At 40.0% G+C, this 14,414-nt stretch overlaps 1 protein-coding gene across 1 annotated transcript in view; it reads right to left on the reverse strand.

Annotated features, from left to right (window-relative positions):
- Positions 1–2,508: 2,508 nt before the first annotated feature.
- Positions 2,509–14,414, reverse strand: part of itgb2 (integrin, beta 2) — a 28,252-nt gene continuing 16,346 nt past the window's right edge. The window contains exons 8-16 of the mRNA XM_079170689.1: positions 13,991–14,086; positions 13,797–13,886; positions 13,530–13,667; positions 12,855–13,045; positions 10,609–10,841; positions 8,961–9,180; positions 8,611–8,825; positions 7,429–7,595; positions 2,509–3,084 (exon numbers count right to left, since the gene is read on the reverse strand). Of these exons, the coding sequence (XP_079026815.1) occupies positions 3,019–3,084; positions 7,429–7,595; positions 8,611–8,825; positions 8,961–9,180; positions 10,609–10,841; positions 12,855–13,045; positions 13,530–13,667; positions 13,797–13,886; positions 13,991–14,086 (1,416 nt within the window). The 3' untranslated portion in view covers positions 2,509–3,018. The remainder of the gene's footprint in view (positions 3,085–7,428; positions 7,596–8,610; positions 8,826–8,960; positions 9,181–10,608; positions 10,842–12,854; positions 13,046–13,529; positions 13,668–13,796; positions 13,887–13,990; positions 14,087–14,414) is intronic.

Raw genomic sequence — 14,414 nt, forward strand, 5'->3', positions numbered from 1 at the left:
ACCTTTTTTGGTCACTTCCGGTACACTTCCGGTAATTGAGTCACGTGGTGTTGGGGAAAGCAATATCAGCTGTTCAGTGGTTTAGTTGCAGGATTGGAAGGAGAGGGGGTGAGAGAGGGAGCCTTATTTTTTGTTGACCGCTACGTCACGATATTACGCACTATTGTCATTGTTTGACCTATGAATGCATTCCAGAATCAACGTTTGTTGTTTACAAATAAACACGCAAAGCTCAACCACTGGATCAGGAAATCATTGATAGCCAGTGCGTCCGCAAGTCTACCTACAAGTCCCCTACTTAGCCTCTCGGTGACTATCTGAAAGTGGCTGTTAGTCACCTACATTTGTCAACAAAAATACTAAGTACAACGAAGCCTACGGAGCCATACTACTTTTGGCATTGATGAGCCAGACGCGGAGGATTGCAAGTGTTGGGGGGGCTCCTCCTGAAGTCCACTGTCATCTCCACAGTTTTGAGCTTGTTTAGCTCCAGGTTGTTCTGACCACACAAGGGGACCAGCTGTTCAACCTCCCGTCTGTACGCAGACTCATCACCGTCCCTGATGAGGCTGATGACTGTTGTGTCGTCTGCGAACTTCAGGAGTTTAACAGACGGGTCCTCTGAGGTGCAGTCGTTGATGTAGAGGGAGAAGAGCAGTGGGGAGAGCACAGATCCCTGGGGGGCGCCACTGCTGATAGTCTGGGTACTGGATGTGATTTTTCCCAGCCTCACCTGCTGAGTCCTGTCTGTCAGGAAGTTTGTGATCCACTGACAGGTGGAGGCTGGCACAGTGAGCTGGGAGAGTTTGGGTTGGAGTATTGCTGGGATGATGGTGTTGAACGCTGAGCTGAAGTCCACAAACAGAACCCTTGCATATGTCCCTAGGGAGTCGAGGTGTTGCAGCATGTAGTGAAGTCCCATATTGACTGCATCATCCACCGACCTGTTTGCACGGTAGGCAAACTGCAGGGGGTCCAGCAGGAGCCCTGTGATGTTCTTCAGGCGGGTCAACACCAGTCTCTCAAAGGATTTCATGACCACAGACGTTATTGCTCATATAACATAAATATTTAATCTTGAAAAAAGTAACTATTAAAAAACTTAAAATATGTTTAGTTGCATGTTTCTATAAAAGTATTTTACATTATACATGGTAGTATAAGTTCTGGGAATTTGTCAATCCTGTGAGCTGTATGAGTGATAGACCTCTTTCTGCTGGTTAGCCTGCTGCCAAGAGACCCGACCCCAGATAAGCGATAAAAAATGGATGGATGGATAGACTGTTATGTGTAACAGGAGGACAATAGGACATTTGAAAAATAAAAAGCATTTCGTCAATGTACTGAACTAAAAATTTGAGAAATTGTGTAGTCATATTAGTTTACAAAATAATACATACATTTGTACAGTGTACATAAATCCCATGTAGGAGTGTGAGGTGTTGGGGCCGTAACTTTTGAACTCAGAGAAGCCGCCCTCCCCCTCACTGCAGCCATGTGCTTGGTGTCCGTTTCCAAAACAAAACAGCTGGTTCGAGGTAAAATCAAATGGATTTATTATCCCACAAACGCAAGAACAGTTACAAACCGAATCACACTATTAATAACAATATGTTCCATGAAACAGGCCAAATCCAGATCACCCGGCCGACTAGTGTCGGTCCGATGGCCCGCAGCGAATCTCAAGATGTCCTCCCATTCACTGTCCAATAGTCTCCTAAGTCTCTCTGAGATGTCCTGTATCAGCTCAGTGATGGCCTGAAATCCAATAAGCTCCTCCTTGGCTTCATGACTCATCTTCTGGTCCGGCCCCCTCTCCTTCCTTAAAGCAACACACTCGTCTCTGAAAAGCCTCACTCAAAATCCCTATCTTTCCTTCATCGTTCAATACATCTAATGACTATGCTTTTTAGTTTAATACATTCAATGATTATGCTTTTATGGTTGAACACTTCTATAAGGAAATATACTGTAACATATAATATCCACCACTAGGGGTGCTATTAATGCACTATAATTAGTGCTTAGAATGCTTTTAATACTTAAATTCCTCACAGAGGCCACTAGCCACTTCACGTTTAGTTTTTCCATTCGTATTCTTACAATTATATCTTAACTAAAAATGTTTTAAATATTTAACGTATTAACGTTTCCATGCACATATGTCAACAATTTGCTCCATCTTGCAAACTGTATTGCACTAGACACATCGAGGCAGCCATCCATATGTAACCTCTGTCTGAGCTGGGCATGTATCTCTATTCTAAATGAAAACTAATTGTGTTGCCATTCACATCCAGAATACTAGAACATTTTCTTAAAGACCAAACTAAAGCTAAAAGGAGAGGGAATATTGGATTTACTGCAGATTTAAATCGTACTTAGTCTATAGAACATTTAAAATAAACTGTGAATATGTTTAATTTTCTGATCTTTGTTCATTAATTTTCCATTTTTCCAACTGAAGTTGGATTTCACAGACATACATTTCAGAAAATGTCTTTCAACTATACATGTAAATCAACTTTTATTGTCACACATTGTATTGTGAACAGCACAGCACGCAGTGAAATGTAACCTATCCTAACATTAGGAGCAGCGGCTGGTGCCTTGCTCAAGAATACCACGGCAGTGCCCAGGAGGCAAACTGGCACCTCTCTACCAGTCTAAACCAAGTTCCCAAACCAAGTCCCCTTGGACTGAGCTACTGCCCTCAAAATGATGGATCCAGTATATGTATTAATGCCTGATTTCTACTCCGGGTGCCTCGTGGTCACCTAGACCAGCTGTGAGCAAGCTTTTTTGCAGAAGTATAAATTAGACATCACACATCATTACATTTTGCCCATTCTCTGTCCTACTCTCCTATTGTATATATTATGAGCAACATACATGACTATATTTTACATGTAAATATAATAAGCAATGAGCAAAATTATGCATATTTTTTCAATAGTAAGTAAACAATAATGCAATTGCAATCGTGTTGAGTAAATGGCAGCAGTTCGGCACTAATCCTCATTCTCCAGTGAAGGTTGGGTTGGCCACAGTGGTGGTGGCATTCTGGAACAGTGGGTTGTCAGCCTGGCAACACAAAAATCACAAGGATTAGTTTATTTTCATCTATGATGTTATTTTGATATTGTCTTCACGTGAGATGGAACAAGCAAAACATCACAAAAACATATTATCATTGAGGCTCGACAGATGTGTTAGTCTCCCCAATGTAGAAGTACTATAAATTCACTCACTCATAAATACACAGGTATATAATACAATATAATATAATAGGTATATAATACCGGTATTCAAGTGATGGCAGAGTCTCAAATACAAGCGGCTGGTATCGGGCACAAGCAAAGGCTGGTCTCTCATAAAGGCAGTTTCAAATAAAAGCCTGGTTTTAGTTTGCAGCAAGTTAGATTGCCCTTCAAAAGAACCAGCATCAGCTGTTAAATCTTCTTTCCTTAAATAATAACTATTTAACAGAGATAAGTGTCATTCAGACAACAGAAATTGTATTTATATTCAAAATAGCTTTGTCCCGAAAAGAAGAAGAATGAAATGATTCAATCTTCCCCACAGTGTCACATGACAGGGATAATCCTGTTGAACTTGAATTATTGTATTATTGTTGAATTATTTTCATTGTTAAACTGTAAATATTGATTGAAGAGGTTTAAACTTTGATTAGTTCAGCTGATATTCCAACAGTTGTAACACCAGACTAATAGGGGTAACAATACACGTATTTTTTATTGAACCGTTCGGTACGAGGCTCACGGTTCGGTACGCACTATGAACCCATCAATACGTTTGAATAATACCATTGCATTTGGAAAATGCAGAAGCTTAAATTGTGAGAAATATATATCGGTGGAGCCACTGCGCTCAACATGGCAACCCACCCGACGTAACAGTTGTGCTGTCTGACACTCCCACCACGTAACAGACAAAGTGCTGTCTGACACTCCCACCACGGAAGAACAACATTCTACATGCTACGCTAAACTAGCTTACCAGGAAAACCAACAGCAGTACACACGCTACAAACTCTCCCCGCATCCTACATTAAAACCATACAAACCATAATTCCTGCATTGTAAAAGAAAACAAAAGCCCAAACAGAGAATCAAATGTCCGAAACTACCGCTGTTCCTCTGATAACAGACGGCCAGACATCACGGACTACACAAAGCTACCTGACTAACTGAATGGAGATGAAGAGCCATGTTCTTCAGACCTTGAGAGTCTCACCAGTGAGGATTTGGCATTTCAGCTTTTTTGCTGTATTGAAAACGTACCGAACCGTGGTACTACTGTATCGTATTGAACCGAAACGAGAATTTTGTGAACCATTACACCCCTACAGACTAACCTATTTCTATTGTGAAGTCTGAAGAAGAGCTTTGCTAAAGTCAATTCCAGTTTGTTCAAGGCTGCTTTTATTGTGAAACGGGAAGCTGTTCCTATTCAAATCTAAGCTTCCAGTTTCTTTGACCAATGACTGCTGATTTCTTCTCTTCTTATTCAACTGTTGCTCAGAGGATCTTTGTCTCTTTCAGCTGTCAATCTGGTTGAACCATTGAACAGCGTTTTGTTCTCCATTTTCTCCACCTTTTGTTTTATTTGTTATATTGTCATCACGGTCTGATATATCTCCTATATCTGTATTTATTAAAGTGGATTTATCATTTTCATGTTATTTGTCATTAAGGTCTGCTATATGTCTTATATGTGTATCTATAAATGTGTATTTATAATTGTTATATTGTTTTATGTGCATTTTATACATACCCAGGGACAACAGATACAAATCTGAATTGTGCTCTGTCTGGTGCAACACATTGTTATTATTGTACACTGTCCCTGTCTTAAAGCAACCAATAGATGAATGAAAGAAAAGAGTAATACTCAACCAATTTGCTCTTAGAATTTCTCTTCCTGATGCTCACACTCTAAGCAGAAACATCTTTATTTACCTTTGGATTTCTTGTGAAATTCGGCCCAGTTTCATAGGGATCTCTGGCCAATCGGTCAATCAGTTTTTTTTTTTTTGTCTGATTGTGGATATATCCCAGTACAAACGTGCTATCTGTCCAAAAAGTAGAGTCCTTCAGTTCCACTCCAACTCCCTTTACAACATCCTGTCCACTATTACTGTGAGTGTTGCTGTGGCAAGCTCCAACCTGGGGATTGCAATCTGTCACACATTGTATTGTGAACAGCACAGCACGCAGTGAAATGTAACCTATCCTAACATTAGGAGCAGCGGCTGGTGCCTTGCTCAAGAATACCACGGCAGTGCCCAGGAGGCAAACTGGCACCTCTCTACCAGTCTAAACCAAGTTCCCAAACCAAGTCCCCTTGGACTGAGCTACTGCCCTCAAAATGATGGATCCAGTATATGTATTAATGCCTGATTTCTACTCCGGGTGCCTCGTGGTCACCTAGACCAGCTGTGAGCAAGCTTTTTTGCAGAAGTATACCAATTTGCTCTTAGAATTTCTCTTCCTGATGCTCACACTCTAAGCAGAAACATCTTTATTTACCTTTGGATTTCTTGTGAAATTCGGCCCAGTTTCATAGGGATCTCTGGCCAATCAGTTTTTTTTTTTTTTTTGTCTGATTGTGGATATATCCCAGTACAAACGTGCTATCTGTCCAAAAAGTAGAGTCCTTCAGTTCCACTCCAACTCCCTTTACAACATCCTGTCCACTATTACTGTGAGTGTTGCTGTGGCAAGCTCCAACCTGGGGATTGCAATCTGTTTGTGTGGAGTCACTCTGGATTTCCCCAAAACAAATCCAACATGGACGTTTCTCATACTCATACTGTTTGTGAATCAGAGATAGCTAACAGTGCCATAACCTTGCTTGCGTCATAGAAGTGATGGAGCTCTGCATTTCTGATGGGGCCAACATTTTCAGGTTTCATTCAACTGTCCACTTTAAAACTGCTTAGCTGTTCCAACTCTGTGATCCTTTGAAAATTCTTCTGCAATGATTTCATCCCTTCAGCACTTCAATCTACAGAGTTCTTGGAAGATTTGCTTTGGTTTTAGTATGAATTGGGAAAGGAATCCTAATGGATCTTAGATAGAGAGGATACCTCTTCTGGTAAGGGCTCTGTACTTGATTGTGACCTTAAAGGTAAAATAATCCCATCCAAATTGCCATTTCAATGGGCATTTTTTTCCTGTCCAAGCCCAGATCTTTGAGTAGTTTGGCTGTGTGACGTACAGGGATATTTGCTGTTACTGACCCATTTAGTTAATAAGAAGCCTCCCTGGGCGCATTCATCTCTGAATTCCCTGAACGGCGTAATAGCTTGTACTACTGTGACCACTGACTTCAGGCAATCATCAACATAGGAATTGTGATTGTCTCAGCTACCTCTTTCTTTAGCTTTAACCATGACCTTAGCTCATAGTTCATTATGGCTCCAACAGATGCATTCATGTGTTCATCACTTTAAAGGTGGAGTTTAATTCAATTACTTTTCATACTGCTAGTAATATACTCTATAGTAAAACATCTTAATTTATGTGAAGGATTGAAAGATATGTACTTTGAATACTTTTTATATAAGGTACCAGAGTGCATAAATCTCAGGGCAGGATCCCCCCACCACATAACAAATCCCAATTTAACCTCTGGTAATATGTAACATTTCAACACACATTTACAGGATTGCAACAGCATAGCGGATAGTGCAAACAAGAGACATAGTAAAAAAACAAGATCAAAACAAGTATTATAAATAAGTAATAAACAGTAAAGAATATTAACAAAGTAAAAAAGTAAAAAAATCCACAATAACTAAAATATAACTAAAAATATTATATATACAAACAGAATAATTTTTATTGCACGGTGTATTTCTATTGCACAGATTTTTTTGTGTTGGTTGGGTGGTCTACTCTACTGGGAGCACAGCTGGTTGTCCAGCCTGACAGCGGCAGGAAGGAAGGACCTGCTGTACCTCTCCTTCACACACCGGGGGTGTAAATAAGCAAAAGATTAGGTAATAATTACTGCCTCAAGGCACGTATCGTTTCACTTAATATCTAACTATAAAGCAAGGAATCTCTTCTCTGTCTGTCTGCGTGTGTGTGTCCTTCACATATCTCGAAAAGCGTTCATTACCAAATGGTAAATGGTAATGGACTTGCATTTGTATAGCAGATTTTTAGACTTATCCTTGACCCATTCTGCACACTCACACAGTGATAGTAGAGGATAACTTGCAAACGAACTGAATATTTTTCTAGAGAATGATTCATGTAGCTTGCCAATCAAATATGACAGCACAAAACTTGAGAAAGTGGCAAAATATCAACACCATGAAAGGTCTGGTGATTATTTCAAGATTTTATTTTTCTAGGCAGTGATTGTAAAAAATGACATTAAAGTAAATCATTTTACCTCCGCCCACTTGGATTTCTTCTTTTCATTTTCAAATTTCCTGAACTCTTTCAGATCCTTCATGTAGAGAAGTAGCTTGATCAGCATCAGCAACAAGATGCCAATGAGAGCCACAGACGCAATAGAGCCTCCAATGATAGCTATGATGCTGGGTGGTTCTGGACAGTCTGGAGGAAGAGGAATGAAAACAGAAAGTTTTACTCCTTTCCAAACAGCTTGACTATAAAAAAGAATGAAAAGGACAAAGTTGTATGTTTGATGTGTATGTAGGCTAGTGGTGGGGCTTTCGCAATGGTAATTTTGGTCTGCCTGTTGGTCCGTTGGTCTACCTGTCCTCAGCAACAACGAGATGCCGTGCAATTTCGTTCAAACATTGATTTTCGATTCTCCGACCTGTCATCTAGCGCCATCATCAGGTCAACATTCTACTGTGTCCAATACTTCCCAATAGCCTCAGCTGTACTTTGTGTTTAGTGCTAATTAGTCAATCAATGAATATAAAGAGTGGACGTCAACACTGATGTCTCCCATTGGTTTGTGGACTGCCGCTTTGAAGCCTCGAGTTCGACTTTTTGGCCGTTACCATCTTGCATTTTTGCAACCATTGAAAGTTAGAGACCAAATTTGGACTGTGGAGGAGTGACAAAGAGACACTGTATATGGCTCTGCTAGCAACCTGTCAATCACAAGGTAGCCCCTCCCTAAAGCACACCCTGCTTTATAGTCTATTTTTACTCTAAATGGACCATAATTTACTTAATGAACATCATGCTGTATTGAAGAAGACTTGAAACTAGAGATTGAGACCATAAACTCATGTTTACAATGTTTATTGAGGTAATAAATCAAGAGAGAAGTAGAGTCATTTTCTCATAGACTTCTATACAACGAGAGGAGTCGCCTCCTGATGGACATTAAAGAGAATGCAGGTGTAAGACACTTCAGCATTGGCTTTACTCTTCAGAACCACAGGCTGCCGCCTGTAATTAGTAAATGTTAGCATGTGTGAACATGATCAACATCATACCTGCTTAAGTAGCCTACAGCTCTAACTAGTCTTGGTCCTGTTTAATGTTTCCAAATACCAGAACCACTGAAAACTGCATTGAAACAAATACATTGTTCATAAATGTAAAAGTTTGACAGCTCTGAAGAGCTTTCTGTATTTCATCAGCAGCTTACCTCTCTGTTTCAGAATTTCAGCCTTGTAGTTATCCTCTCCGACCAACTGGTCCAGATTAAATTTGATCCAGCAGCCGTCTGAGTCCTTTTGCTGGCACTTCTTGCTTTGTATGGTGGACTGATCTACCATAACATGATAAATGCTCTTGCTGCAAGCCACACTGCAGTTTTTTTTAAAGGGACCTGAGTCAAAGCCGAGGCATTCAATGCAGTTTCTGAAAAAAAGGTTAACAGCAGGTCAGCAGTGGAGCTACTTTGTTGATTTATGAGTCCTTTTTGTAATTTGGTGAGTAATTTGGCTTCAATAATAATGAGACCGTAAAAGTTATGTAGTAGTTTGGACTCCTTACAGTTTGGTCTGGCAAGGGTCAGAGCAGCCGAGGCATGTCTGGCATCGTGGATGCTGGTATCCCTCCTTACACTCACAGCGGTTACACTTGCAGGTCCCTCTGCCGTAGCACACGGTGTTGTTCAGGGTACGACAGCCATCTTCAGACACCTGACACTGACAGGCTGAGCCCTCATAGCCTCCATAGCATTCACATTTGCCACAGTTACACTTACCGGTCCCTACAGGTTGTGAGGAACAGAGAGGAGAGTAAGAGTGCTATACTTGCTTTAAACCACACATTTGTGTGTACCACATATCCTACATTCCCTCTGGGCGATGGTTGTAAACAACCTCAGGAATTAATGCCAAGTATCGGAAAAAAACACAACAAAGGCAGAAAGCTTGGAAGAGGAACTAATGAGTTGTTTATCTGTTCAATTAAATTTTATATGTATAACTCAATAGCACAAATTGGCCTCTGAGGGCTTTACATTCTGTACAGCATACAACATCCTCTGTCCCAGGACCCTCGCATCGAAACAGGAAAAACACCCAAAAAAAAAACCTTTAGAGGGGTAAAAAGAAGGAAGAAACCTTAGAGAGCGCAACAGAGGAGGATTCCTCTCCAGGAAGGACAGAAGAGCAATAGATGTCATGTGTGCAGAATGAACAACATAATAGAATTACAAGATAAGTCAATACCTATCTAGCTAATGTGTTGACCCTCAAAAATATACCGTGTGTGTGTGTGTGTGTGTGTGTGAGTGAGTGAGTGAGAGAGAGAGAGATCCTCGTCAAGCATTCTTAAATAAACGTCACAACATAACTAAAGCACAATACAGACTTATCACAAATGATACAACAGTCTAGTGAAATCCAACATTGAACTACAAACCCAAACCTACGCCATAGTTTCTACAAGCCTCTTGCATCAAGCATAAATCCAGCTTACACAGCAAGGTTCCCTGGAAGCTATGGGCAGATCAGTCTGCTGTAAAGCCAAATGCAGTTTACTACTGCTTCCACTGTTTACTGTCCATACATGTAAAAATAACGGGCTTCAAATAAATATACAACTGTGACTGATTCCTTTTTCCACCTCTTCCAAGTGGCAGTTCATTTATCAAAACTGTGCCTGCCTATCTCTCACAGCCTTCACTCATTTTCTATCAGAAGCGGCAAATCCCTCAGGAGAAGCACAATGGAGTGAGGGAACATTGAGCAGTTACATTTCTGCTTAACAAATATTATAATGATTAATAATGTAAATAATTAGCAGCTTTACACTGTTTGTCTTTAAACTGTAAAATGTCCCCCTCACAGCATATCTTAAAAGAACAGTTTGTGTATGTTATGTGTTTATGTTATAAGAAATATTAGGGGCATCTTCGTCGTGGCCCTTGGATGCAAGACATGGATCATGTATTTCCCTTTCTCATTTTTTTTGCTAGTGACCCATCTTCTCTCTTCCCTTATCATCTATCTTTAACAATCCACCCCTCCCTCCCTACCCCCCTTGCTAATTAACAATCAACTGCATTTAACCCGTATGTTAGGTCTTAAGGATACAGAATGTGTTTTTTAGCTGCACTTGTTGAACTACAATGGAAAAAGTTAGTTTTTTACACTTTAAAATGCAGATAATTTGAAAATGACTGAAACTCTACCTCCACATAGTTTATTCATGAACCTCTCACAGTGTTCATCGTCGCATTCGCAGAAGTCACCATGGTAACTGCTTCCTCTTTCTGTGGTGTGGCACTTGCACCTGCCACAGACACAGTCTCCTTGACCCTCACACTCGGTGCCATTCTGCCTCTGACAGGATTCTCGCAGGGTACGCTCGTCTTTATTGCCAATGGAGCACTCGCAGAACTGACCGATGGAGCCTTCACTGCAGCTGCATAAGGACATGTTAGAAAGAGCGATAAAACCTAAAATTGTCATAAAAAAATGTATATCGTAACAAAACACATTAAAGAGAGAGCGTTTTTTCCACCAGCAGTTCTCCCTCTATGATGCATTTTATTATAGACATTTCATTCATCAGTTTTATGAGCAAACGTTTTTTTTTCTTATCTATTGTTCATAATTGATTTTTCCATTCCATTGTTTTAGTGAATCACAAGTTATTGTTTTGATATTTGTATTTGTGTAGGGATAAAACAAGCTTTAGAGGTGTTCATTTTTAAAATAATTGTATTAAACTTGGGTTTTTAACCACCTTTTTGTAAACCTTTAATTCATTAAGTCTGTGTGGTCCTGTTTGCTAGCTGGAACTTCTAGACACCACATGTAACTGGGTGGTTTCAGTCAGTCTAAAATGCATTATTCATTTTATTATTTCTTATTTTGATTTACATTTTTCAATTATATCCCATTACTTTATACGCCATGCTGAAAATTCCAACCTCTTGAACCCTAGCCCTATTTTTAGGCCTCTGCTCGAAAATTGCACACCCATACAGAAAGGAGTGCATCTCTCTAACTACAAGGTCTATTTCAATAATTGTAATGGCATAATAACACTAACACTTGTGAGATTTGTTAAGATGTGTACATATCAGTGTATATGTTACTGGTAAATGCTGAATAAAGATAGCACACAGCTCAAATTGACAATGTTCAGCTTCGCCTGAAAAAAAAGCACTTTTATTGATGCTGCTATTGATTTGAAATGATGCAGATCTCCCCAAATCAACCCTCACAAGTCATAGCACAACATGTCAGTAGTCTCTAAAAAACTGTTTTGATAAAATGAAGCAGGCCAGAGATATTGAGGGTTTTGTACAGAGAGGTCAGCCGACGTCAGGCCGAATTCTGATTTTGGAACCAGCTCTTTCAGCTGTTTTATTGTAATTTTATATAACTACATATTTCACTTGTTTTATCACTAATAGTGTTAAATCTATCGTAAACAGCAGTTTGGCATCATTTCGAGAGCCTGGGCCCTATATAAACCTATAAAACCTGGCTCACCCTCGTCTGAATTCCAGTTTTACAGACTTCAATTGAACCTCACAGCCTATGATTGGCGGAATTTCGCCTATGACACCTCTTTGAATGCGGAAGAGTGTCAAAAAGCTAGTGGGACGATCTTTGAGTTGATTGACAGAATTTTTAGCCACTAAAAATCCAAAACCATGGCATGCGCCCCCAAGCGTAATACTCATTCGCCGAAAATGAAAATGATTACCCCTTCATCATACGTGCACGTAGAAACTCAGTTTTTTTACAGAAGGGCAGACAAAGACCGGCAGCACATGGCTGAAATGAATAATCTGGGATTTTTGGCGATATTCTTCCAGAAAACCATCTCAAGGTGCGAAGCGTTTACAATTTTTTGCTGTTTGGCTGTGTGTTCTTCTGTGGCTTATGGAGTGTAACTTTTGAATGGTTTCAAGGAGAGAAATTTGGAAAAATGGTTGGATTCAGTGTGGAATGCTCATGCTCTGTGATGTGCGGATTGTCCGTGAAAGTGCCGTAGCTTTTGGTTGGTATCGGTAACAGAGTACATAGCTCGCCGTGTCCTGGCGAAAAATACGTGTAATTGTAGGAAAACTTATAGTTTATTGTATTACTTTGTGTATAACTGTGTTTTGAGTGAGTAAAATAGCTTCCATGGTCCATTTGCCCAGAATTTCTTCGTTATGTAGGTATATGATATATCGTAAAATATAATTTTATTCGTTCTCAGAAGTGATTTGTACTACATGTGTGTACTCTGTCTGTTCCCCCATTCGTTGAAGGGTAGTTGAGTATAGTTGAGTTGGAGTAGAAAACTGCTGTGACCAAGAGCTGAGAATCAAAACAAGTGTGATTGGTTGTCTCTGGACTGTCCCACTTGTGCATCAGAGGACGGTTTGCACAAAGCTACATCACATCACTGACACAGTCATTGTGTAAAGCTTACCTGCATATACCACAGCTGACTCGTCCCTTGCCTTTGCAGTGTGGATGGTTATTGTCTTGTGGGTCTAAACATTGACACTCGCAATTTGTAGATACGGTCACTGTCAATGTGTCTTTAATGCCCAGTGGTCGAATAGTGAAAGTCTGGTCCTCCATGCATGAGTATGCTGTCACTGTGACATCAAAAGAGATCTGGAAAGGGCAGTAAATGTTAAGATGACAGGCCAACAATGTCAAGAGACTTTAAAGTCTCCACTCCTGATGCCTCTACATCTTTGGACTTCCTCAGAGACCTCTACCAATTGTCGAACATCAGATTTGGGAGAAGCAATACACATCCCTTCCTGTTTGTGGAACAGTTTAACAAACTGCCAGTGTGCAATTGTAAGGACACTGAGTGGGGGAGTATGGTGTGCCAGTGCCATTACTATTACAAAATTCACCATGTATTGTAAAAAGGTGGCAGTCGTAAATTATTATTGTGGTTATGGACACAAAGGAGGAAGGCTGGAGACGAGTAGAGAAGAGGGACAGTGTTATGCCAAACGAACAAGTTGACCGGAACTCGGTGCAGTAGGCGGATTCAAAGGTCTTGAACCAATGGAACAATAACTACATGCGCTTGATATATGAACAAACTATGAAAAGTACATGTAAAACTACAAAAAGAACTGACCTCCTGTCCCACTCGTACATTGTGACAAACCCCTTCACTGTCACCTGGTGGTCCTGCATGATCGCACTTAGGGGTGTATTCAACTCGTACATTATCAGGCAAATTATCATGGGTCAGAGTTACTTTGGAGGACAACCTCTGTCAGGGATTACACATTTGAGAGTGTTATGAGATACAGACAAAAATACAGTAGCAGCAATACAACAATATAAGATTAAAAAAAAGGCAACATGTGCAAAATGTGTCAGTGGCAAATTAACAACTTACATTGTAGGCGCTCTCAATCAATTCAACAACATTTTTAGAATCTGTTGACAGAACTCCCACTTCTGACTTTGGAATCATTTTAGAAAGTTGCTGGGATAAAACAGAAGGTCAAATTAAAAATCCTTTAGAGTAGGAATATAATGTGTGCTCTATGAATAAATAAAACCATGTACAGAAATAAAAGCTTCATTTACCTTGTAGACAACTTCCACATTTTTTGTCACTGCAAATATTGGCTGAATATTGTTTTTCTCCAACTGCATAGCTAGTTGTCCAACAGATGGGTAGTCCTAAACACATCAGAGAAATAGTGAAAAGTTGTACACCTAATGTCCATGGTGAACTTCTTACATGCTAACCTCAAAATAAAATAGTCTTTTGGAATCAGTGTGGCAATAATAAATGATAATGGATAGTTGCAATTTAATATCTCCGCCAGAAGAATCATGCAATCACTAGCATGTTTGTGTGTGTGTGTCCGTGCATGCGTATATCCGTGAGTGAATGTGCACCTCTGTGTCTGTCCACGCCTGTAGACAATACACAGTAACTGTAAATGTACACAGAAAGACTCACAAATGCAAACAGAAAGATTCACAAATGCACACAGAACAATTC

Source organism: Pholis gunnellus, assembly GCF_910591455.1.
Source record: "Pholis gunnellus genome assembly, chromosome: 12".
NCBI lineage: Eukaryota > Metazoa > Chordata > Actinopteri > Perciformes > Pholidae > Pholis > Pholis gunnellus.